This window comes from Gopherus flavomarginatus, chromosome 10 (genome assembly GCF_025201925.1).
Source record: "Gopherus flavomarginatus isolate rGopFla2 chromosome 10, rGopFla2.mat.asm, whole genome shotgun sequence".
Taxonomy (NCBI): domain Eukaryota; kingdom Metazoa; phylum Chordata; order Testudines; family Testudinidae; genus Gopherus; species Gopherus flavomarginatus.
In genome coordinates, this window is record NC_066626.1 from 13,527,070 (window position 1) to 13,552,291 (window position 25,222).

The window sequence follows — 25,222 nt, forward strand, 5'->3', positions numbered from 1 at the left end:
CCTTCCGATCCAACGTCCAGCCATGACCCTTTCAAATCTGACTTCCAGGAACAGTTTACCTTAAACCACAATGTAAATCTTTTACATAATCCAAAAGAGATGAGTGGAATGGGGATGGGATGTCAAAACAGAGGTAGTACCAGCAAACTGGAGCACCAGCTTCTCAGCACCAAAACAAAAGTGTCACGTTAAGGGAGAACATAGGTGATAGGCGTGTGCACACTGGATGTTTAGACACATAGGGCCAGACTGTGACCCACAAAGATCAACACGCAGAAAGGACCTTCCCTGCACAGAACTGCCCCCTCCCATGTGGCAGTGGAAGAGGGCAACCATCTTTGCAGACTTCCTCCACCTTTACAGGGGGCATAGATGGTGGAGCAGAAGCAGGACTTGGGGAATGTGTGCTGTCTCTTCACTCTAACATTAAGCCAAACACCAAGCATAAGGTCCCTTTATAGGGAATCTGGTGACAAGCAGTGATAGAGTCTCTCAAGCATTAAAGATTTACTAGTTACTACTAAATCCTTGCAAAATGGATATAACTTGGGAGGAATCAGCCTTCAAGACTGCCTGTAATTTCTTTCTTGCTTGCCTGAAGCACCTGAGCCACCTTCTAGAGCTCCTCTGATAGTAATGCTTGAATCCGTCTCTCATCTAAAGTTGGAATTTTTTATGTGCTGCTACTTAAGTTCTTAGCTTTCCTGTGTGCGTCAGCCTCTCAGAGAGGGACTGGGATAGGAGCTACACGGATTCTTTGGCTATAGTATAAAATCTCCTACGGAATCTACAATGAAACTGACAGAATTTAAAGTCCCATGCACGCTCCTCAGCACTTGTGAGCAGGGGGCATGAGGATGAGAATTTGAATGATCTGGCAGCATCTTGTTAAATATTTGACAAGTACTGCTATCAACATAATATGGAATCACACATTACCACGGCATCTAAACCGTGCCTGCAATGTGATTATTCTTCATCACATGGGATTCAAATATGGTGGGTTTTTTTTTTTAAAAGGGCTTGCTGTTGTCTTTGGTTGTACCCACAGATTGATCCTGAGATCATACAGAATCTGTTTTGTTGTTTTAAAAGGCTGGGCGCACGGATGTAACAAATTGCTCCAAATAGGTGTCTCAATTATAAGATTAATGACAAAGCTGGAGAATTTTATAGATGGCAGGGAAGGTATCTATAAATGTCAGGAACAGATAGGGAGGTTGGTGTGAAGCAGAGAGCAGTCCAGAAATTGTATTTCTGTAAAGTTCTGTTGCTAATGTGTGTATCATTACAACAACAACAAAAATCAATGAAGACATTATGAAAAATGTCCTGTTTAATATAAGTCTTTACTGTATCTTCATGGACATGCCACTCTGTGAAATTCTAGATCGTTTAGAAATCTAATCCCAAACTGAATCAAAACTCAATTAGCTCAATGGGAACGTTCACATGCTCTGCAATGGGCTTTGGATCAGGCATTATCTGTGTGTAGTTCAACCGCTGTAAGCTCTGACTGGTAGAAACAATATTTCCAAGTAGTATGGAGAGATGGCCACAGAAAAGCAACTTATAATGAAGATGGAGCTTTGGGCGGGCTGAGAAGTCTACACTTAGACCACAAATAACATGAAACGTAGCACACCCACCTGGAGGATACAGTAACTCCCATTTTTCTTTCTGGAGAGGATTTTGAGAGCTTCCTCCTCATAGCCTGGGGCCACTATACCATCAGACACCTGCAACACACACATACACATAGCATTAGCCCCTGAGGGGAAAGAGTAATCACTAATATGCCATTTTAGATTCTGTCATTAGAAACATATTAGAGGCCTGGTCTGAAGCCAACAAGAGACTATGGACTTCAATAGACTTTGGATGAGGGCTCAACCCTGCAACTGCTCATAAGTGCAAGTAGCATTACAAATGAGCATAATCCATTTAAGGACAACAGGATACTCACATGCTATGTGTCTGCAGGTTTCAACCATATGGATGGGTGCCACAATGCCTACAGGAGCATGTGTTTTTCCGCAGTGAAGTCAATGGAAACACACCTCCCACACATTTCCTATGGGTGAATTCATTCCTGTATCTATTCGAGACAGATTTCTTGTAGTGGCATACTGAAAATACTTTACCTACTATACAGAAGGCACGTTTGTATTACGTTCTCTTTACTTTGAGCATCTCTGAAATTCAGGGTGATCAATAAAAGTCCTGGTACCTTTGTGAACATATTTGTCTAATTGGGTTCAGAAGAGATGCTTTTTTGATGATGGCAGGTTTTCTTTTCTAAAAACAACTAACACTTGCCTACACAACAGAAGTGGTATGCATATATGGAGAAGCACCTTTTGGACCCAAGCTCTGACTGGTCAGAGACAGACAAAGAAACTCCTCTTTCAAACCCATTCATTATTTCAAACTCTTGGATACTTTGAGGACACAAATAGTGACAGAATGGAACCGCGTTGGCCCAAACAGAATTAAAAACTGACAGAAGTGGTTTATCTTAGGGCCATAAAGTGATACATTTCCTTATCATTCATACGCCGCTTTCTTCCCTTCTTAAATAACGCTCAGCGATACGAAGCTCAGCCTACAACAAACATGAACACTGTTTGGTTAAGTATTAACGTTGTCTGATTTAATTTTGCATTCAGGATTGTCATCTATTCTAGTGACTTATGCGATATGCTCAGTTACACGGGCAAAGAGGAACCCAGCAGAATTAGGAGTACTGTAGGTTCGTAGGCTCAGTCTACTGGGTAGGCAGCAATCTACAAATGCACTCCTTTTTCCCCCAGGAAGAAGTAGGCAGGCACTTGTAGGGACTACTAGGAATTCCCTACTGTTCCACCAGAGCTGATGAATCACCTATTACTACAATACAATCAGGGGTTTAGAGACGTGCTTAAGTGGACAGTGAAGGTTATGATCCATCTTGGAAGTAAGTGGTTTGATTGTTCAGTTTTCACATTTGCTGCCACTTATGAGCCACAGCTTGAAAAAAATAATCAAGACTGGTTTAAATTCTGCACCCTGGATATTAAATGATTGGAATGGACCAATAAATACAAATGAATAAAATGGACAGAAACAAAAATGGACCAATTAAAAAAAAAAGTATGACTGGAATTGCCATTACAACCAATGAGCTCACCAAGAGCTCTTCACCTTTGCAGAATAACTTGCCATTCTTTTACTAACCTCTCTGGAAATGATTTTAGCAGTCGGGACATCACAGATATCAGAGAGCGCGATGAAGTCGCCAAAGGAAGACATCCGATCAGCACCTGCAAAATAATGTTTAAAAAGTGATTCAACTGCAGCACACAAGCAAACCCACACCCCACCAAACCATTCATGACTCAGTTTCTTTCCTCAGAGTTTGCTAATTTCATCACAAAGCAGAAGAAAGGGACACTTAAGAATCACAAGAAAGGAAAAAAAAAAAAATCTAAGGCAGCCTCCCTGCCACAAATTCATCCTAAAATATTTCTGTAGGTTCCTATTTTCCTCCTCCACATTCTCACTTACAAAGCTTCTGTAATGAATGTCTTATATAACACTGACTTTTCTAAGCAAAACCAGAGTCTGAAATGTACATCATAGCCATTTTGTATTTTATATTTAATGAATTGGTGCTCATTTAAAACCAGAGACAAATTGCACCAGATGACACTGTGGAGGTTTCCCATTTAGTCAGGTCAATGGTCTTTAATGTCACCCTGCAACAACCTAGCCATTCGAATTGTGACAGTGAATGCCAATCGTGTAGTAGTGCTCTTACATGAACAATGACCATCAGAGGTGACCTAAAAATTGGGGGAGCAAAACTGGGTGTGTGTCAATTATTCCCTTTTGAAACTGAGATTTTATCTACCTGCTTTTCCTGGAACATGATAGACAACGGGAGAATGAGCAGAATGACACCAAAATATCAAGAGTAAAATCTGAGCCCCTGAGAAGGGGCAAACATTTTTTATAGCCTTCCTTTTTTTGTTTCTGTCAATACTTTAAACTCAAATATAAACGAATAGTTGGGAGAAAAGATTTCTTTGTGAATGATTCAACAGTACCCCACCCACAGTTGAGGGCTGAGAGCTTCCAATCCAGTTCTCTGATTGTCCAGATTCTGCCAGCAAAAGCAGGAAAGAGATTTCTGAAGTGAAAACAATCAGGAATTGGTTGAACTAGCTAAACTCACTTTGACTGAGAGCCAATCCTGATTTGAATCTAGGTCCCTCAAGAGGAGAATGGATTGCGCATTAATCAACAGAGTTATTTAGACACTTCTGGAGAAAAACCAAAAACACAAGAGCTACTCGGATCTTCTAAATATCACCATAAACTTGCAAAGAGAAGAACCTGTGAACCACACAGCACGTTGCTCAGGAACAAGTACTATTGGTCTTCTCAGTTCTTTGCACAGATTAGTTTTTCACTTGCCATCCCACCTCTTGCTCGTGCATATGCAGTTGCCAAAGGCGTCAGGGTCGCGTGTAAATCATGCACCATGCAGGCCTGAGCTTCTTCCACTGTGAGTGGCAGTCCAACAGCAGCACCTGGTGGATAAAATGAGCAAAAACCGTGGAAGAAGAAAACGAGAACTATATTCTGCTCCAACTCCTTCATATCAGCAAAGCTGCTGGGGCATTTTAAGAGGCGAGAGGATGGACACTGCAGTGGCATTCAAAGAACAGAGTGCCTGTATTTCTTCCATAAGATGAATATCAATAAGAACCCCCATTTACCTGCAGGACTGACGTGTTTGAACGAGGCTGCTGCAGGAATATCTAAAGCCTGCTTGAGTTCTTTCACCAGCTGCCAGGCATTCAGAGCGTCGCACAGGTTGATGAACCCAGGGGATCCATTGAGAACTGCACACAGATCATAAATGCACATTAAAGGGCGAAGGTCCCTCTCTCCAAGGAGCCTGAACACGAGTATAAGTTATTTTAAATGTAAACTGCTACTGCTTAGAACCGAAAATTATACAAGCTGTTTTCTTTTAAACACACCGAGCACATAGGGAAAGAATGAGCTGTTTTCTGCCCAGCTGCTTTGGACATATAGCATAGAGTTCACAAAGCGGAGCTGAAACACAAGGCCAAGATTCTACAGGACACCCACAGAGGAAGGACAGTCCTGCAGTTTACTCACTGCACTGTGACTTGGGAAAACCAAGTGCAGTTTCTATCTGTGCCACAGGCTGCCTGTGTGACTTTGGACAAGCCAGTTAGGCCCTGATCCTCAAAGGCACTTTGGCATCCAACTCCCACTGATTTCAAACTCCCATTCCAATGGGAGTTTGGAGCCAGAGCGTCAGGTATTCAGGCACTGAGTAGCCCCGTGCCTCAGTTTTCCCACCTGTAAAATAGGAAAAATAGCACTTTCTTCTCCCACTCATTAGTCTCCCATGTCTACTTTGGGCACAAACTGTCTCTTCCTGTCTATATACAGTCTAGCAGTGTGGAGTCCTAATCTCTAAAGAGGACACTGTAATAGAAGTAGTTAAAGAACATGGGAATACTTTATTCAAATATGTACATTTTTGGTCTCTCTCTGGTGAGAAACCCAAGATTTTTTTTTTTTTAACTAAGTGGATATGTCCCTGATTCAGCAATATACTTAACCACGTGCCTAACTTTAAACACATGCGCTGTCCAATTGACTTCAGCGGGACTACACACAGGGATAAAGTTAAGCAAATGCTTTTAAGCAAAGTACTTAATCTGGACCTTTAATCAGACATGCTAAACCAGAAGAAGAGCACAATCTCTCCCAGTGCCCCAAATGTGAAATAATCTCTACGTATTTTAACACTACCATGGCATCTGCACACTCAAAACTATAAACACAGAGAACCACCTGTATTTGTGTTTCTGAACCGGAGTGGGGGGAGGAGGGGGATTGGAAGGATGATGGGGAAAAAAATTCTTCTTGTGTTCCTGAAGGAGACTAGGACACTTGAAACTAATACCATTCTGCTGACATGCAACGTAGACTTGCTAGCAAATCAGCTTTCAACTCCTGTCTGAGTCTCTTATGAGGTTCTTTAATTAAAACTACAAGGCAATGTGAATCATTAAGACCATTTCTTACTAGCATACTGCCTACACGTGAGGCATGAAAGCCAGAACGTCCGAACAGTGACACAGCAAACACTATTATGAGACCAAAAAAAGGAGCTATCCCCACCATATTTGAGGGTCATTCTGATATCACTGGGATAAGGAAAGGGAAAACAGCAGAAAACTATCTAGAGAAGCATGAAACAGAAGCCCTGTCTATATTAAAGGATCAGCCAAAAAAACAAGTGAAAGTAACCGATTGGTGAAATTTTACAGCCACAGATGTCCGAAAGGATGCTAAATAAGGAGAAGAGGAAGGAGAACGTTTTAAGAAACAGTAAAAGATTTTTCTTCCTGGATTTTAGTAATAAGTTAGGACAAAATAAGCTGTTGCAACTCAGTCCTTACACACTGGCTTAAATGGAACTGCATAGATTTATACCAGTTAAGGATCTATCCTTTAATATGAAATTACTGTAAAACTCACAGAAACTATAGATACCAAATTTCCTCATGACAGCTACTGTCTCTCGCGCTGTTCATTCGTTTAATTTCAAAGTGCTTCCTACTCAACAACCAACTCTTTACTAGAGACTTTTGCTGTGTGGCATTCAAACTAAGCAACTGCAAGACACTTCAATCCCAGGCAAACATCATGCCACAAAACAAGCCTGCTACTGTAATGGAAACAAATCTTTCTAGAACCGAGGTGCCAGTCTGGAAAGTACTTTGTCATCCTCATAGGATACCAGCACATCATCCTGCTTCTTTTAAAATTAACAGAACAGAAATATTTATCAAACACTTTTGCCTTTGTTGCAGCATTAACCATTTTACCATCTCCACCTAGTAACGAGCCTACCAATCCATTGCTAGGATTTATTTTGTTCCTAATGGTGTTATGTATGTTCCACTGTCATGGGGATAGGGAAAGGAAACTGCTGCAGGAAACTAGCTGGAAAAGCATAAAATAGAAGCCCTTAGTTAGAAGTTACAAAAAAAAAAAAAAAGAGAAACAAAAAATCCTAGAGAACAAGTTAGGCACTTGACTGGTTCTGCTTAACCCTAGGGAAATAAATACATATATTGCCTAGGATCAGGCAAGACTAATCAAGCATCAAACTTACTTTCCCTGGGCTTCCCACAGCCTTGCAGGGGAGAAAACAGCCAGAACTGCATTTGGCCTACTCCCCCGCAATACAGCAGGCAGCCACTGGGGGAGCTACTGACCAAGGGATAACAGCTGCACAGACATTCCAGCCTCATACCTTTGCACAACTTGTTCTGGGCCTGCAGAGGGCGTGCTGGGAGGCGGCGCCCCCTCTTGGTAGAAGAAGAGCTGATCCAAACCCTTCCCTTTTAAAGTCACAGAGCACAACTCAGGGAGGCATTCCCAATTCAGAATCAAATACACACTTTCCCAGCAGTCACCCTGGAGGGCCACAGGGTGGACTCTGCTGCTGTAGCTCAGGCAATCCTTCTGTCTTACCAGTCAGAGGAAGCTTAGGCCTCAGCGTATAGAGCTGTGCGGGGGTCTGGTGGGGGTTCATGCCATAACGCAGCGGAAGCTGGGCAACCCCCTTGCTGTACTCCTTCCTGAAGTAATCGGAGATTGCGCCATCATACTGAGCAGTGTGAGTGAAAGCCTGAGGACAAAACAGGCAAGACCGTTTGGTTTCTAGGACACGCTCTCCAAAGGGAGCACAATTTTTTTCTAAAGAAGAGGACGGACCTTCAGGGCCAGCTGACGTCTGGTTTCCAAGGAAGTGTCTTGACTACTCGATGCCTTCATCTCTTCAGCCACAGAGGTATAATCTGCAGGGTCACACACGATTGTCACACGAGCATGGTTCTTCGCAGCAGCACGTAGCAGCGCTACTCCTCCTTCAAAAACAGAAACCCAGAAGTGTGTAACATTTCTCTTCCATATCCAAAATACTTGGAAACTCACATCTTAGTGTAAGGTTGATGCCCTCTGACCTAGAGCTAAGGTATCACAGTTCCCTTCTTTACTAACATTCCATGGTGCCTGACATCTGAGGATCTCAAAGCCCTTTGCAAATATTAATGGTCCTGTATGTAAGCTCTGAGATCACCTTTCCCTCTTAAACCCAATCACACACTGCTATTAAAATATCTTTGATCGCATAAGATGCCTGGTCCTTGCAAGAGACCTGGTGAGCAGACACCAGAGATAGGACATCATTCAGCTTTCTCTTCATGAGACGCCGAACAGGGATGCTGTCCTGTTAGGTTAGTAACTAACATGAGGAGCAAAGCTACGTATCAGAGAGAAATCCACAATTGCAAGCCTTCCCTAGATGGCACCAAATCAAGGGTCCTACCCAATTTCACAGTGGAGTAAATGGCGCACAAAGATAAGCCCCCGTATTTGTAACTGCTCCTTACAATGGTGATCCTCCTGATGCTTTTAATTGCTTAGCTTTTCTTCCCCAAAGCATCTCATAGACTCATAGACTTTAAGGTCAGAAGGGACCATTATGATCATCTAGTCTGACCTCCTGCACAATGCAGGCCACAGAATCTCACCCACCCACTCCTGTAAAAAACCTCTAACCTATGTCTGAGTTATTGAAGTCCTCAAATTGTGGTTTGAAGACCTCAAGCTGCAGATAATCCACCAGCAAGTGACCCATGCCCCATGCTGCAGAGGAAGGCGAAAAATCTCCAGGGCCTCTGCTAATCTGCCCTGGAGGAAAATTCCTTCCCAACCCCAAATATGGCAATCAGTTAAACCCTGAGCATGTGGCAAGACTCACCAGCCAGCACCCAGGAAAGAATTCTCTGTAGTAACTCAGATCCCACCGCATCTAACATCCCATCACAGACCACTGGGCATACTTACCTGCTGATAATTAAAGATCAGTTGCCAAATTAATTGCCAAAATTAATCCCATCATACCATCCCCTCCATGAACTTATCAAGCTTAGTCATAAAGCCAGATATGTCTTTTGCCCCCATTACTCCCCTTGGAAGGCTGTTCCAGAACTTCACTCCTCTAATGGTTAGAAACCTTCGTCTAATTTCAAGTCTAAACTTCCTAGTGTCCAGTTTATATCCATTTGTTCTTGTGTCCACATTGGTACTTAGCTTAAATAATTCCTCTCCCTCTCTAATATTTATCCCTCTGATATATTTATAAATGAGCAACCATATCCCCCCTCAACCTTCTTTTGGTTACGCTAAACAAGCCAAGCTCTTTGAGTCTCCTTTCATGAGATAGGTTTTCCATTCCATGAATCATCCTAGTAGCCCTTCTCACATCCTAGCAGCCCTTCTCACATCCTAGTAGCCCATCTATTTCTCATTGCATTGCCATGTGCTGCAGGAAGACACTTAACCTGCTCTCCACACTGCAAGAGTCTGCCCAACTTGCCTCTTCTAAACAAAGCCCCTGCATGTACACACGGTGCTTCTGTAAGACAGACTGCGCTATTCCACCAGCTGAGCAGTGCGGCTCAGCAGTCAGTTAGAATGAATCCGTGTTACTGTAACTTTCATTATTCTATTCCTGAAGGGCATCCCCATTTCACCCTGCTACCCAAGCTTGGTCAACACTCGCCCTTCCTCGACTGGCAATTCCCATAATATTTTGCCAAGTGGTCACGGCCACCTGAGCGAACGGTATTAACACGGTACCACAGATCAACCAAAAAAGGGCTCAGAGTGACAATATCATTATCACCCCTGCAGACCTTTATGGATGCATGAAATCTCCCAGGAAGAGGGACAGAGGTCACTAACGGACCAGAGATCAATGCCTTTCATCAGCTATCACTTTTCCCATAGCTATCACGTCAGCCCTCAGTGAAAGGTTTGTTCTCTCAGTTTCCCATGGACTTACCAATATCTATGTTTTCAACCGCCTCCTGTACAGTGACGTTTGGGGAAGACACAGTCTTCACAAAGGGGTACAGGTTACAAACCACAATTCTGGAAAGTGATGGGGAGAAGCCTGGGTTACTCATCAAGAAGTAGGGTAGTCAAGTCAGACTAAGCTGTTCCCACAGTACAGTCACTGTTCTTTCCTCATGTCCTTGTTTCTGACATGAGACAAGCACAAAATCCTAAACTCAGATCTGTGCCTCTCCTAAGGAAGTGGAGATTGCTAAAACTCATTGATTCATACATTCTATGGCCAGAAGGGACCACTGTGATAATCTAGTCTGACCTCTCGCATAACCCAGCCAATAGGACTTCCCTGTATTAATTCCCGGTTCAAGATCTGCTTGAACTACAGAGTCTTTTTTAGGACAACATCCATTCTGGATTTTAAAATTTCCAGTGAGGGAGAATCCACTTGCTAAATTGTTCCGATGATTAACTACCCTGGGCTAACCATTTTCGATATGACCTTCACAAGTCTTTCATCTTCCAGACAGTCCTATTTTGCTACGTCCCATTCATTTGGGCCTCACCATATTTCTAATCACCTTTACTACCCATCACTGCGTCTTTTCACAGTCTTCGTGAAGAGCCGCACCCTCACCCAGTGACTTTGTGGCTGCTAACACCTGTATCTATGCAAATCAAAACGGTAAGCCATTGCATTCACCATCCTGACTTCAATGGAGCCATGCAAATCACACTAGCTGAGGATGAAGTCCCATATCTTTTAAGTCAGTTAATCAAAATCAGATGCAGTGAAGGTAAATCATTGCTTACTAGAATACAGAGCAATGAGGACATTTATTCCCTTCTGAATTTAGCCAGGCCTTTTCTAACATCCTATGTGCCTTGGGCTGGCATCCTCACTGAACTATCTATGTTGATTCCCTCTTTCTTACACCCTAGGCCGGGGTAGTCAATAGATGGACCGCAAGCCAAGTCTGGGCCACCAGACACGTTTGAACAGCCTGCGAGATCTTTTTATTTACTTATTATCATTATTGTCGTGGGAAAATGTTTCTCTGGATTTTGAGCCTTGACTATAGCTTGACAGAAAAAAATAATTGACTACCCCTGCCCTAGGCTTTCAAATCCAGCCCAAGACCGATCTGTGCAGACTATTTATCACAGCTCAATTCCACCTCCTTTCATGCGAATCAATCCCTCAATAATTTAATTCAGCCACTCGTTTTTAAACTGAATGCGCTGCAAGAGCAGTAGTGGTTACTTATGTCTGCCAGTGAAAGTTGATCATTACTCTGAGGTGACCAATCCCCCAGGCGAATATACTGATAAAGAAACTAACGCAGATATAGAGCAAGGTGAACAGAAGGGATCTATGTTGTTTAGTGTTTTGACCTCTTGGGATCCCATCTGCTCTTTCATGTTGACTCTGAAAAAGAGCTATTTGCTGTCTATAATCTAGCCCAACAACCTTTGTAGAGGCCCATCCCAATTCTTATGTTTAATCCATCTATCTATGTGTTAAAATCCGAACAGCTCTGTGCAAATCTCAAAGCATATGTTTATTAAGCAAACATTTCAAAATCAAAAATAAAACGATCAGATCAACCCTCTTGAGCCCTATCTGCTATAGTTCTAGCTAGAAACACAGATCTGCAACAAACTAACCAATAAAATCCACCTCTCCAGTGATTCCAACAGGGAAAAGGAACAAGAACACGGATGTGCCTTTTCCTCTTTGGGGATGGTGCTGTGATCCCTTCCACTCCCACTCACTGGCATTCCCTGATTGGTCTCTATAAACTTTTTCTCATGATTACTGGTTAGCTGTGCCGCGTATTCAGACATTTACCTTACAAGGCTGAACCCCTGTTTGTCCATATCAGCTCCATCTTCTGGAATATTACGAGCCAAGATTCCTGATTACAAAAACAGCAGGTTTTAACAAAGGATAATTAAAACTTTCTCAGCCTCTTTCTTCAGAGTACATGCTCTCTCTGAGATTTTATTCCATAAACTCATTCTGATTATGTTTAAGTTACAACAGCAGCAGCAAAAATCCCATTGTATTGGTTTTCTGGCTGCTCAACTTTCACTCTAATAGATTTTTAATAGATTTTCCAGCACTAAATCCCAGGGGAACTCCAAGTGCTGAACACAAAGCCCCAAAACAACTGCACTTAATGAGCAGCCAGCTGCTTATCATAAAACATGGGAATGGTCACCGAAGGCTTTGATGCATAGGTAAGGAGGAAAAAGCCACCCGTGACCTGCCACCCAACAATACATAAACCCCATGAAACAAATGAGGAGGTAATAAAGTGGAGCCTTGAGCAGAATGAGAGACCTGACAGGCTGGCGTACAGTAAGTGGGAGAGGAATCCAGAGCTGAATGTCCCCTGAAGAGACCTTCCTTTTCCAGTCCTCTCAAGAGTGTGAAATGAGATGGCTAACAGGTCCAACCCTACGGATCTCAAGTGCTGCAACAGGAGATGAAGCACGAGATGGCTCATTGGGTAGACTGGCCAAATAACTGCAGTTCTTCCAAAAGAAAGAACTTGAGTCACCTCAATGAACGGGGAGCCAGTGAAGCTTACAAAGTGCAGGAATCACCCACCAAAGCCGAAGCTGCGATGGGGCCCCATTCTGCAGGCCAAATTCATCTACAGGTCAAGTTCAGTGGAGCTGCACCTGCTGGAACAGGTTTAAATTTCAGTCTGCCAGGAGTTTGCAAGGGAAGCCCAAGGCAGGCCACACTGCATTGCAGTAAGATCGCTGCATGTCACAACTCTCGAGTACTGTCAGAGCTGAGCAGCTCTGCTCGCAGCTGAAACCAGGCTGAAGTATACTTCCTGTAGATACGTGCTATGCCCAGGACAACGAGCCGTTCACTGTGGTCAAACATCATCAACAGAGAGGGTGGCCACTACACATGCAAGAGCCTCCTGGCATGTCTCCTACTGAGTGAACAATGCCTCCTACCTTGTTGCTAGAGTGATGAGAGGTGACTCCTCAGTCTCCAGCATTCTGGAGGGAAGACACTAGTCTGACGAAAGGGTGCTGGTCAGTGTGCCACACATTCTAACAGCCAGAGAACGATGCAGCTCCCGTTCATTGCGTGTGGGTTACAACTGTGTGACCTGTAGCTTCATTGATCCTCATTCCCCAATTCTTTCACCCAAACCCCTGAAGGGCCATCCAGCAAGCCCCCTTGATTTCCATTTCAAAATGGAAGGACATTGGCAATAACTTACCAGCATGGACTGCGGGGTGCAGGGTTTTCACACGTCCCCCTAACATTTCAGGAAATCCGGTAAGATCGGACACATCTCTGCTCAAGGGGGAAACAAAACATTGAAATGACTGCTCAGCACTTGACAGACTGAGTGGTTCTGCAGGCTCCATATTCTCATTCATAGCCCAATTTGGTGCTATTTAAGTCAATGGGAATTTTAACACTGGCTGTAATGGGAAGAGATTCAGATCCTAAAAACCTCCAAACTTTCAAGGGATGCCCAAGATTAGGAAGGCCAAAAATAAGACTTTGCAGCTTTGCGTTGATGAAAATCACGACTTCTCTGTCTCCAATCACTACTGAAGAGAGAGCACGATTCTCGGAAGTGGCAGGGCCCTGTACGTTCACAAGACTGGAGCAGATGGAAGGTATGATAAATAAGTTGTCAGTGTATCACACAACTCAGTTTCTTCCAGTATTGCATCCTTCTTGTGAAGAGCTGGTAGACGTTTCAGGAAAGGGAGTCACGGAAACTATTCTCCGTTAAGGCTAGTATGGTTTATGGTTCCATTACATCTGGCATCTCTCTGACACTAGCTAACAAAATGGTCCTGCAAGTAACCGTTGTTAGCAGAAACACACTAGGAATGCTCGTTTAACTCTCTTTCACAATTTAACTGATTTCCTACACTTAACAAGGCATAGAGCTGTATTTTATGTAAAACCTACATCCAACACAGCATAAAAGAGGAAGGTCACTGGTTTCCATATCTGCCCTGAACAGCACAGCAGGAGTTCCCAAAATAAATAAATATATCTAATGGGCATCAGCTGCATTTCCCATGAATGGAAACAAAGCATGTATTTTTTAATCAAATTAAGCTGACCTGCAGTTATTTTGTGAAAGGGCTTTTATACTGAAATAACCAGCCAAGTCAATGTGACCTACAAAAAAACAACATTATCTCTGTCTTAAACTATTTTATCCTGGAAGATATGGGCTAGATAACTGAATAAGAACTTGTACAAATGAGCAGTGAGATCAATCTTAGAAGAAACATTACATGAGGAAGCTGACACAATCATTTTAAAGATCCAGCATTTTAGATACAGTATAATTATTCTGCTCTCAGACACACGTTCAAGATATCAGCACCATTCCTCCTGGAAAATGTGGCTTTAATCCCACTGCTGTTATATTGTTCACTGTTCTTCACAGTTAGCCATAGCTAATGCATTATGAAATTATGGATTTACTTTTCATTTTCTTTGCCTCGTGACTGTTTATAATTAGAAGGATCTGTAAATTAGGGAGGGAATGAGACTAACGTGACCATTCCTAAGTGCTGTCACCTCTAGAGAGAGGGACCAGAAACACAACCTTAGCAGAATTTTGGAGGAAACATAAATTAATGGAGATGTCACCAAAGCTTCTCTTGCCACGTTCACCGTCTCCGCAAATGACCAACAGCCAGTCAAGCCGAGCGCTTTAACGGATTTGCCATCAATTCACTGGAAACTATTTATATTTGACTGAAACTGCTTTTGAATGGTGGAGTGCGGAGACCCAGAATCAAAACATTTCCTCAAATCACAAGCTGAACTGGCTAGAGATTCTGCGCGTTTCCCTTTTCAGCGGAGGAGTGCTCACTCTTTCTTGCCTGTCACACACTGAGGACACCCCAAATCATTTGCCATTTTTGAAAAGCCAGGCCATCTTTTCAGACAGACAATTTGTGGTTTTGAACAGAAATAATCTCCAAATCCCCATAAAACCCTGTAACATTTCCTACTCTCCAAGAAGGAGCAAAGACCAGTTTTCAGCTGCTAGCAGAGACTAGCATTAAGGCCTGATTTTTTAAGACAACACATTGCCTCACAGGAGAGGAACTGGGTCAGGGCAAACATGAGAACACCTGGATTGCAGGAACCCTCACTTCCCCATCATCACCACACACACTCCTTCATCTCAACAGTCTTTGGACTCAATCTATTTCCAGCCAAGGAGCCAGACTTTGAGTTCTGTTCCATTTAAATGATATAGTTCCCTCCCCATGTTCGCCTCAAATCACAGCAAACTAATCAAATGATTTAACATTTTCAGATGGTTTGATATATTTTTTGTTGGGAATAACGTTGACAGAAAGGGAGAGAGCTCTTACCTGACGTTCAGGCCAGCATCCCTAAGACAGTTTGCCGTTCCTCCAGAGGCAACCAAACCCAACCCAAGAGAGTTGAGGCATTTCGCAAATTCTACCAGACCAGTCTTGTCTGAGACACTGAATAAAGCTAGGAGAAGAAGAGAAGAGAGGGAACATTTTGGTAACACACAGGTGGATTTCCCCTCCCTTTACCACATTGCATAAAGTAACAGATTTGAGGCCAAATATGCAACTAACCTCACTAAACAATTTTTAAATCAAAACTAGAAATTACTCCTGTAGACAACCTGCATGTTCAAATGCCAACAGGATCTGCTGCCTTGCTGAGTAACTGCACAATCTAACAGTATCATTAAACATTTGCCCATACTCCTGGAAGGCTGTGCAGCCTAGTAGAAAGGGAACTCAACTGGCATTAGGTTCTACACTTCTAGCTCTGCCACTGGCCTGCTGGATGACCTCGGGCAAGTCATTTTGCCGATCTGTGCCTCAGTTTCCCCATCTGTAAAACAGGAATAATGACACTGACCTCCTTCATAAAGCACTTTGAGATCTATGGATGAAAAGATAGGAGCTGGGTATCGTTTATTATAATAGTGTTTAAGTGAGGTTTTGGGGGAGAGATTTGAATTCATTTTAAAACTAATTATAATGGGGGGGGGAAGCAAATTATGTTGACGGCTTTGAAGAGCTCAGTCAGAATATTTTTTCTAAAACACATGCTTAGCTCTAGTCATAAGGTGTTCGCTTACACAGGAAGAAAGAATAATTCCCGGCTGAAGTTTTCTGGCCTGTGTAATGCAGGAGGTCAGCTGAAATAACCACAATGGTTGCCTTCTGGCATTTCAAATTAGTATAATTCCACCTGCAAGACCAACATACAACTGCAATTTTTTTTTTGTGCTCAAACTGAATGTCCACAACTCTGAAAAATAAGGCCCTGGATATTTGCAAAAATAGCAACTTGCTTATTTCACTTGGCTTGGGAGTAGCTAATGGAAACTTTACAAGGGAAAAACAACAGTGTCTAGGAATGGATTTATCAAAAGGTGACACAAGGTGACTGTGAATTCCTATCTATTATCTTAGCAGTGCAGATTAATGGCACCAACAGCCCACAGTTCACAGATCCAGCACATTGATATCATTAAGCCCTGAACTTGCAACATTTACCTCTGAGTAACTTCATGCATAAAAAAGTTACTCAGAGGTGTTTACAGGTCAGAGACTTTCTGGACCAAGCAGGAATAGATGCAGTTGCTATTGTCCTGAGCAATACTGCTCCGAGTGAACAAGATTTTATATTTCAAAGTGCTTTACAAGCATTAAACACGCACACTCGTCGGTATATCTTCATTTTACAATGGGTAAACCGAGGAAAAGAAAGGTTAAGTTACTTGCCTAAACAAGTGCCACAGCAAATTGGTGTAAGGAATAGAAAACGCAGGCCAGGACAAGATCTTAACCAAGGCCCTGACCAGGAGTTTGGATCAGCACATGCAGACCACCAGAGCACCAAAGAACTGATTGCAAAGCTGGGGCTCTTAACATTTCTAAGTGAGGACACCAGGTCCCAGAAGATCAATGTGCAAGTAATGAGCAGGGAGGCAGTTTTTTATTCACTATTTTGAAGGAGCTTCTGTGTATTCATAGCTGCATCTGCTTATACTTCCAGCAGCTCCAGAGCAAGCTGGGTTCTACTCAGCTCCAGACATAACCCCAACTAATAACTAAGGCCATGTCCATACTTACAAGCTCACAGCAGCCCTGCTGTGAGAACACTTGTGTAGCCATGTTACACTGACTTTATGTTGCTCAGGGGTGTGAAAAAACCCACACCCCTGAGCAACAAAAGTTTTGCCGACACAAATGCTAGTGTGGACACGGCCTAAATGCCATGTTAACAGTCATGCATGGGGCCAATTCATGGTTATGCCTTACACTTTGTGCAGTTATTTATGTCTGTGCATCTTACTAGATGACCTCCTGAGGGCTCTTCCAACCTAATCTTCTATGATGCTATGAAATGGCACGCTCCCAAATCTAAAATGCTATTTAGAAACATTTTGCACATGCTTTATGGTCATGTGACACTGATGTAAATGATTGTGATTTGGAAACCCTGGACAATTGCAAAGGGAACCCAACCAACCCCAACCCCCTGTGCTGGTTGTTTCTTACATTTCAAACGGGATTTCACTGCACCCTTGCTGGGCGAGGGGGATTTTGAGGTGGGAGAATCCAACTAATATTTTTAACGCCCGACATAAAAAATGCTCACAGGCCCCATTTCAACCTGCCCAGGGATGTACAGAGATCCTGTTTCAAACACCTGCTCAGAAGCATCATGGGCTCTTCTCCTCCTCCCTCCTTTTTCCATGGCCTGGGGCACCAGCACCTCAAAGCCCTTTTGGCTGGATCGAGCGTCAGCTCCGGATCCAAGCAATGCAACGTCAGGCCCATGCAATACAGCCCCGGATTTAAACCCCCTCGAGCCCAGTCACGCTGCGTCCCACGCAGATTACTAAAGGTTAAAGTCCCTCCCGCTAGGCCGCAGGCTGCTGCAGGAAAGGCTCAGACACTGCAGCCGCAATCGGAGGTGGCGCTGCAAGACCCCGGGGCGCGCGGCGGGGGCATTACCCAGCTGCTGCCCCGTAGCCATGCTCGGCGGCGGACCCGATCCTGGCGGCGGCGGCGGCTGCGCTGGGGGGCCAGAGAGAGAAATGCACGTGGGGCGGCCCTAGGAAGCGCCGCGCAGGAAGTGGGGTTGCAGCTGCATGCTGGGAGCGGCCGAGCCGTCTGCAGAGACCCAGCTACGCCCCCAAGGGGGGGGACCAGCTGAATACAACAGTCGGTGCAGTAAATGCAGAGCCACGCGCCGCCCTATGGCTGCTGCAAACCCCGTCGTGCTTGTGCATCACACAGGCAAGGCGGCCCGCCCGCCCGCGCCTGGGAAAGCTGCTGCGGGCCCCCGGCTGCGTTTGGAGCCAATTTCAGAGCCAAAATGTTGGCCGGCCCGGCACTGCCTGCATGCAAAGCAAACTCCGGATCCTAATTCCTAGTCTCAGCTAGGAAGGTTTTACCAGCGTAGCTGTACCAGCAAATTATAGATGCAGTTTTACTAGCAAAAAAAACCCCAAACCAACCCACCACCACAACAAAACCTTTTTGCAGGTCTAACTTCTTATACCACTCGCTAAGGCTTTGGCAGGCAACGCTATGTTGTGTGGCAAAATCCCACCCGACAACTATGCTGGCAAAACTTTCTAGCATAGACCTGCCCTAACACAAATCCTAGGTCTTTCTCAAAAGGTCCAAAGCTGGTAGAAATTTTCCAAATTTCCATTAAAAATGTCAACAATATTTTGAATTTCAATTAAAGGACCTGGTATAAAATAACATTTGTGCAAAACCTGGTTCTTGAGTAAAAGGATCTTTGCAGTTTAGTCTCAAAACAAGCATCCCTTTCCCACCCCTGCAATGTACCAATGAGCCATGAGCAGATGTGGTTCTGAACCAGGGGTGCAAGTACTCCTAGGGATACACAGAGGTCTTTAAGGGGGTACATCAACTTGTGCAGATATTTGCCTAGTTTAACAGCATGCTACATAGAAAGCACTACCGAAGTAAGTACAAATTAAAATTTCATACAGGCAATGACTTACACAGCTCCGCATACTGTACACTGAAATGTAAGTACAGTACTTATATTCCAATTTATTTTATAATTATATGGTAAAAATGAGAAAGTCAGCAATTTTTCAGTAATAGTGTGCTGGGACACTTTTATTTATGTTTGATTTTGTAAGCAAGTAGTTTTTAAGTGAGGTGAAACTTGGGGGTACGCAGGACAAATCAGATTCCTGAAAGGGGTACAGTAGTCGAAAGGTTGAGAGCAACTGAAAAATTAAACCTGTACGAAAGATGATGCATTTCCTCATCTTGTCCTATAGAGGACGCCAGAGAGCTTCGGTTCCTTGCAGACCACCTCAGTCTGAAGCTTAACATCAGAATATAAAATTCTGGGCATGCTGACCGAAAATGGATTAAAAAAAAAATAGCCAGTTTAAAAAAAGTAAGTTGATAGCTTAAATATAGCTAAAGTGTAACAGCAGAGCTACAGTGAAAAATATTGTGTGGTGATGCTGGCCTATATAATAATACTGATCTCTTATATTGCACTTCTCATCAGTGGATCTCAAAGTAATTTTCAAACAGGAAGTCAGTATCATTATCCCCATTTTACAGATGGGGGAAAAATATAAAGGGGTTTGCAGTTAAATTATAATGTGGAATTTCTTGGTAACTATCAACACAGCAACTCAACACCCACAGATGGCCTTATCAGAAATTCCGGGAGGTGCCCTCCCGCTTCTAAAGGCCCCTCTTCCAGCCTTGCGGGAGGAATCACTGGACCGAGGACCCAATTGAATTTGGGGGACAACTAAGGAACAGCCAGGCAGGGAGTGGCAGTCACAGGTGCAGAACTAGGGATCCAGTGGGGAACACCAAGCGGAGAACGCCGGACAGCACCCACTGCTCCTCATAGCTGTCTAGGGAGCCAGTGGACGCCACCCAGAGGAACTCTGCCCTGGAGGCATGAGACCAGGGAGGAGCGAGACCAGGGAGGAGCAGAAATAGGCCCCACAGTCGCAGAGCACCCCCTCGTCCAGCATCCTCCTCCTGGTATTGTAGGTGGCCACTTTGGCTAGGGCCAGAAGGAGGTTGACGAGGACTTGCGATTTTGTGGGGCCATGGACAGGATGTGAATATATGAAGAGGTGTGGGGAAAAGTGCAACCAGAACCTCATCAGGAGGAGGCGGAATAGGGGCTGAAACCTGGCGCATTCTAGATAAGTGTGCATCAAGGTCTCCATCATGCTGCAAAAGGGGCAGACGCCCATGCTCATGGCTCCATGAAGGCGGCGCCAATCAATCTCCCCAGCAGGCCACAGGACCAGGGTGGAATAGAGGCTGGCCCACCGGGGTTCCTCACCCTCTGCAGGTGGTAGAAAGTCCCACAACTTGGCATCAGGGCAGCACACTAGGGTGAGGAAGTGAAATGTGTGGAGCACGAGCATGTAAAGTTGTTCCCTTGGTGCAGTTCAGAAGCAAACCGATTGCATGGCACGCAGCTGGCTCGGATTACGGCGGGGAGGGGTCCGGGGGGCTTTCGGGACAGGGGCCTGATTTAAAGGTCTAGAGGGCCTGGGATGAGAGGATAGCACCCTCTCACAGGACCCTCTCAAAGAAAATCTGAGAGGTGAGTGACAAGGCTTCCCCCACATCCTGGAGTACGTGCAGGGAGGTCTGAAGGGACCCTGTGAGGTGGGAGTAGGGTGATTGGCTGCACAAGTTAGAAGGCAAGAAACAGACAGGCCCAACATTTATGGTGGAGAAAAACCTGTTTTCAGCTTTCCTGTGCAATTACAAATACAGAATTTTCAGATCAGTGGTGAACAGTGCTGTGTACACAAATTCTTTTCTGAAATTAAAGAAACTGTTTGACAGTGTGCAGAACGCACATACAATATACTGAAAAGTAACATTTGCACTTTATGAAGGCAGTTTGAGGAGAGGTCACATAAAAAACCCACAAGTTCATAGAGTCCAAGGTCAGAATGGACCATTGCAATCATCCAGTCTGACCTTCTGTATAACATAGCCCATAGGACTGTCCCAAAAATAATTGCTAGAGACAATATTTTAGAAAAGTATCCAAATCTTTACATTAAAATGATCAGTGATGATGGAGAATCTACCACGATCCTTGGCAAATTGTTCCAGTGGTCAACTCCCCTCACTGTTAAAAATGTGTGCCTTATTTCCTGTCTCAATTTGTCTAGCTTCAACTTCTAGCCGCTGGATCGTGTTATGCCTTTCTAGATTAAAGAGCCCATTATTAAATATTTGTTCCCCATGTAGATATTTAGACACAATATTGCTAACCCATGATTTTATCACAAGTCTTACAACAGTTGGAATATATTTTAAAACTCGACCTGCTAGAATCAAGAGACTGCATGAAAATTTCAGCTTGTCATTTAAAAAAAAAAGGTTTCTAGGGATCATGGTTACCTAGAAAAGCTGGAGAACATGAGGTGAGTACAACCTAAAGGCTCAGACACTGGAAAGCAAATAAAAACAACCCCAAATTTAGGGGAGGCTTCTCTCTTGATATTTGAACTCTTAGGTTACTACTGTGAGAGATAAACTGGAAATAGTAGATAGACAAAACTTTGTACGTGTATTCAGGAGCGGCGCCAGGGTTTCTGATGCCCTAGGCGGACGGCCATTTTGCCGCCCCTGCGGATCCGGTGGACCTACCGCAGTCATGCCGGCGGATGGTCCGCTGCTGGAAAGGCTCCGGTGGAGCTGCCGCAGTGATGCCGGCGGGCGGTCCACTGGTCTAAAGGCTCCGGTGGACCTGCTGCAGGCATGACTGCGGTAGGTCCACCAGAGCCTTTAGACCAGCGCACCGTCCGCCGAAATGACTGCGGCAGCTCCACCGGAGCCTTTCCAGCAGTGGACCGTCCGCTGTCATGACTGCGGTAGGTCCACAGGACCCATGTGCCGCCCCCCCGGCAAAATAGCTTCTCCCAAAAATTCTGGCACCCCAGGCCATTGCCTAGGTCGCCTAAATGGTAGTGCTGGCCCTGCGTGTATTACTCTTAGAAGCAGCTTGTGACATACAGTAATAAATCTGTTCCAAAGGGTATCTGTGGCCAAATGAAAAATACTGTTAAATAGTGCCATCATTATTATAGTTTACACCTCAGAGAGAATAAACCTTCCATAAAGAGTACAAATTTAGAAAGTTGTGCTGGGCCTTTGGGACAATTAATGTATGAAAAATGAAAAACTGTGAGGTGTTATGCACGGCTTATGATAGATATGAGAATTTCCTGCAATAATCCTGGACAAACCTTATTGAATTAAGTCAAACCAGACTGAATTAAATTTAAGTATCTTAGGAATTCATTGTATTAAAATGCAAATACTTATCTGTTATTGTGAGGTTGTATGTAACTTCTTTAAGGAGGCGACATGGCTAATATAGACCCTAGAAAGCTTCATGAGCTCCAACAAACTCTTTGAAACAATATGCTAGACACACAAATTAAATGACATTCGTGGGGAAGAAGGGAAGGCAATGTCTTCTTTCTGGACCCATACTTTTGAAGCTGCGTCCTGAGGAGAACCCCACTGTCACCTGATACGTGAGCACAAGAGCAGAGGCTCCAAAAGGGGTTTGAAGGTTGACCTGGCAGATCCCTGGTTGGAATTGGGGTGATTTTTGATAAGTTTATTAGCATGTGTGTAGATTCTTCGATTGTTTTCAGTGTTTTCTCTGTAATGCTTTTAGCCTTAGAATAAATATGCTTGCAGAGAAAGAGCAGTATGGTAAATTAACTATGGGTAATTACACTATTGGTAGCCTCTCTGGGGAAAAGCAAAGCAGGCCTACTTAGGCAGTTGGATTTGCTCGTGAATTCACAGTATAGGCAGGGAACTGTTTAGCTTGGAAATCCCCTGGTCTGGAAGGAGAGAGATGCATGTCTCTGCCCAAGAGAACTGATGGCTGGGAGCCAAACGCCTACGGGTCAGGGCCCTTAGTTGGAGTATAAGAGGAAAATACAGTTGCAGTTGCCCTGAACTGTGACACAGTTATCCAAGGATGTGAAATAAATTGTAGAATATTGTAGTGCATTATCTGAGAAACAATAAAGAGCAAGACTGTGTATGTTGTTTGAGAAATAGGGTATATTGTACTATTACAGAACAAGTATTTGATCATGTAGCCATTCCTGTGCCATAATGCTTACACACACAAAAGCGCAGAGGAGACACAGCATCCAAAAAAATAGTTCAAGGGACACTGTCAAAGTAAATGATGGAATTTGCTTTCCCAGCTGATCCAACAGTTTGTTGTCTTTCAGGGCACGTTGCAAGGGCTCTGTCATTTCAGGGTTTGCTTGGTGGGGTAGCTGGAAGCAGGGCTGAGTTTTTTCTCTGGCACAGGATGCTTCTTGTGAATTGACATTTTAGTTGATTTTATTGAGCTGACAGTTTAGCTGTGCTTTAGTCACCCATGTGGGTTTATATGTGACATGCATATTCCGCAATTCACAACAGACATTTAAAAAATAGAAAACAAAGAAATAAGAGCAATGCCTTCCTGGGTTTTAGTTTGCTTTTTAAAATTATTAAGTACTAATGTGCTTTTTAAAATGAATACACCTCTACCCTGATATAACTCGGCCCGATATAACACGAATTCAGATATAACATGGTAAAGCAGTGCTCTGGAAGTGCGGAGCTGTGCACTCTGGTGAATCAAAGCAAGTTTGAGATAATGCGGTTTCACCGATAACGCAGTAAGATTTTTTGGCTCCTGAGGACAGCGTTATATCGAGGTAGAGGTGTAATTATTACTAATTGCTGCTAATACATTTTTTGGTGATGATCACAAGCTTAGGGAAAGCTGACATACCCCACACTCCCACCCCTTCAGCAGGAAGAAAGGAGCTCACTACAGGTTTGCCTTGTGCTTTGAGCCACCACTAGGGGCTCGTTTGATCCAAGAATGCGAGAGAATCGTACTGAAAATTATAAGGAGAGACTAGGGTAAGACAAACAGTAACAATAGGATCACAGACATCATATAAATGTGTTACTTTGTTCGTACCAAGCTCTACATCCGTGCACAGACAATCAGACTTAATTAGCTGTGCATTCTGCCGCTTTAATGAAGAAAAGTGAAAAGCAGGTCAACACTGAATGGGGATATACAAAGAACACAGTTCCAGTGTTTGCAGTTGTCAAGGCGATACCCCAGATTCCCCTCTCTGGAGAGGGTAGAAACTAATGGCAATGCTCTTTATCTTCCTTGGCTTCAAATCACTATTGTAATGCTCAGTTTTTGTATGCAGCACACTAACAGGATTATAGGAAAAAAAGGGGATGATTTAATCACTTATTAATTTTGGTATGTTAAAAGGACCTCTGGGTGGCCTAAATATTTTTTTTAGGTCCTTCTCAATAACTAATTGTTTTGCTAATTGTTCATGCAAATCAAAAGCAATTCAGAGACTATACCATTTGAGTCAATCATGTTCAAAAAATCTTTTGTCTTCCTTTATTCTCTTTATGTGACTCCACTAAAAACATCACGGTTCTAATAGCATCCAGACACAGATATTTTGTATAATTTAAGGAGAGCCAATATGCAACATCTGTTCCATATGAACTGTTTTTCATACTAATGGTCATTTAATACAACAGAAAATGAGAATCCAACTTACAATTCAGGAAGAGAACTACATTTTAAAAGGTGATTGCTATTATTTGCATTACAGTAGCACCTAATGTCCTCATTCTGATATAAGGACCCCATTGTACTAACCACACACAAAAAATGGTCACTGCCCCAAACATCTTACAAGGTAAGACACCAATTCTGCAAACACTTATGCATGTGCTTAACGTTACTATCTACTATCTACCAAGAAGATAGTAGGGTTATAAGGAGAAGAGCCAACAAACATTTGTCAAGAACAAATCATGTCAAACCAACCTAATTCCCTTCTTGGACAGGGTTTTTGGCCTTGTGGGTGTGGGTGAAGCTGTAGAAGTGATGTATCTTGAATTTAGGAAGGCTTTTGGAAGGGTCCCACATGACATTCTCATGTGCTAATTAGGGAAATATGGTCTAGATTAAAGTACTATAAAGTGTGTGCAAAATTGATTGAAAGACCTCAATCAAAGAGTAGATCTCAATGGTTCGCTGTCCAACTGGTAGGCTGTGTCTAGTGGGGTCCCATAAGGGTCTGGTACTAATCAATGTTTTCATTAATGACTTGGATCA

The 25,222-nt window shown here is 43.5% G+C and overlaps 1 protein-coding gene across 1 annotated transcript in view; it reads right to left on the reverse strand.

The window, feature by feature from the left end:
• Window positions 1–18,182, reverse strand: part of ATIC (5-aminoimidazole-4-carboxamide ribonucleotide formyltransferase/IMP cyclohydrolase) — a 31,212-nt gene extending 13,030 nt beyond the window's left edge. The window contains exons 1-11 of the mRNA XM_050916166.1: window positions 17,995–18,182; window positions 15,355–15,481; window positions 13,212–13,288; window positions 11,810–11,876; window positions 9,950–10,038; window positions 7,816–7,967; window positions 7,573–7,729; window positions 4,764–4,889; window positions 4,467–4,574; window positions 3,217–3,302; window positions 1,650–1,739 (exon numbers count right to left, since the gene is read on the reverse strand). Of these exons, the coding sequence (XP_050772123.1) occupies window positions 1,650–1,739; window positions 3,217–3,302; window positions 4,467–4,574; window positions 4,764–4,889; window positions 7,573–7,729; window positions 7,816–7,967; window positions 9,950–10,038; window positions 11,810–11,876; window positions 13,212–13,288; window positions 15,355–15,481; window positions 17,995–18,016 (1,101 nt within the window). The 5' untranslated portion in view covers window positions 18,017–18,182. The remainder of the gene's footprint in view (window positions 1–1,649; window positions 1,740–3,216; window positions 3,303–4,466; window positions 4,575–4,763; window positions 4,890–7,572; window positions 7,730–7,815; window positions 7,968–9,949; window positions 10,039–11,809; window positions 11,877–13,211; window positions 13,289–15,354; window positions 15,482–17,994) is intronic.
• Between the last annotated feature and the right edge of the window lie 7,040 nt (window positions 18,183–25,222).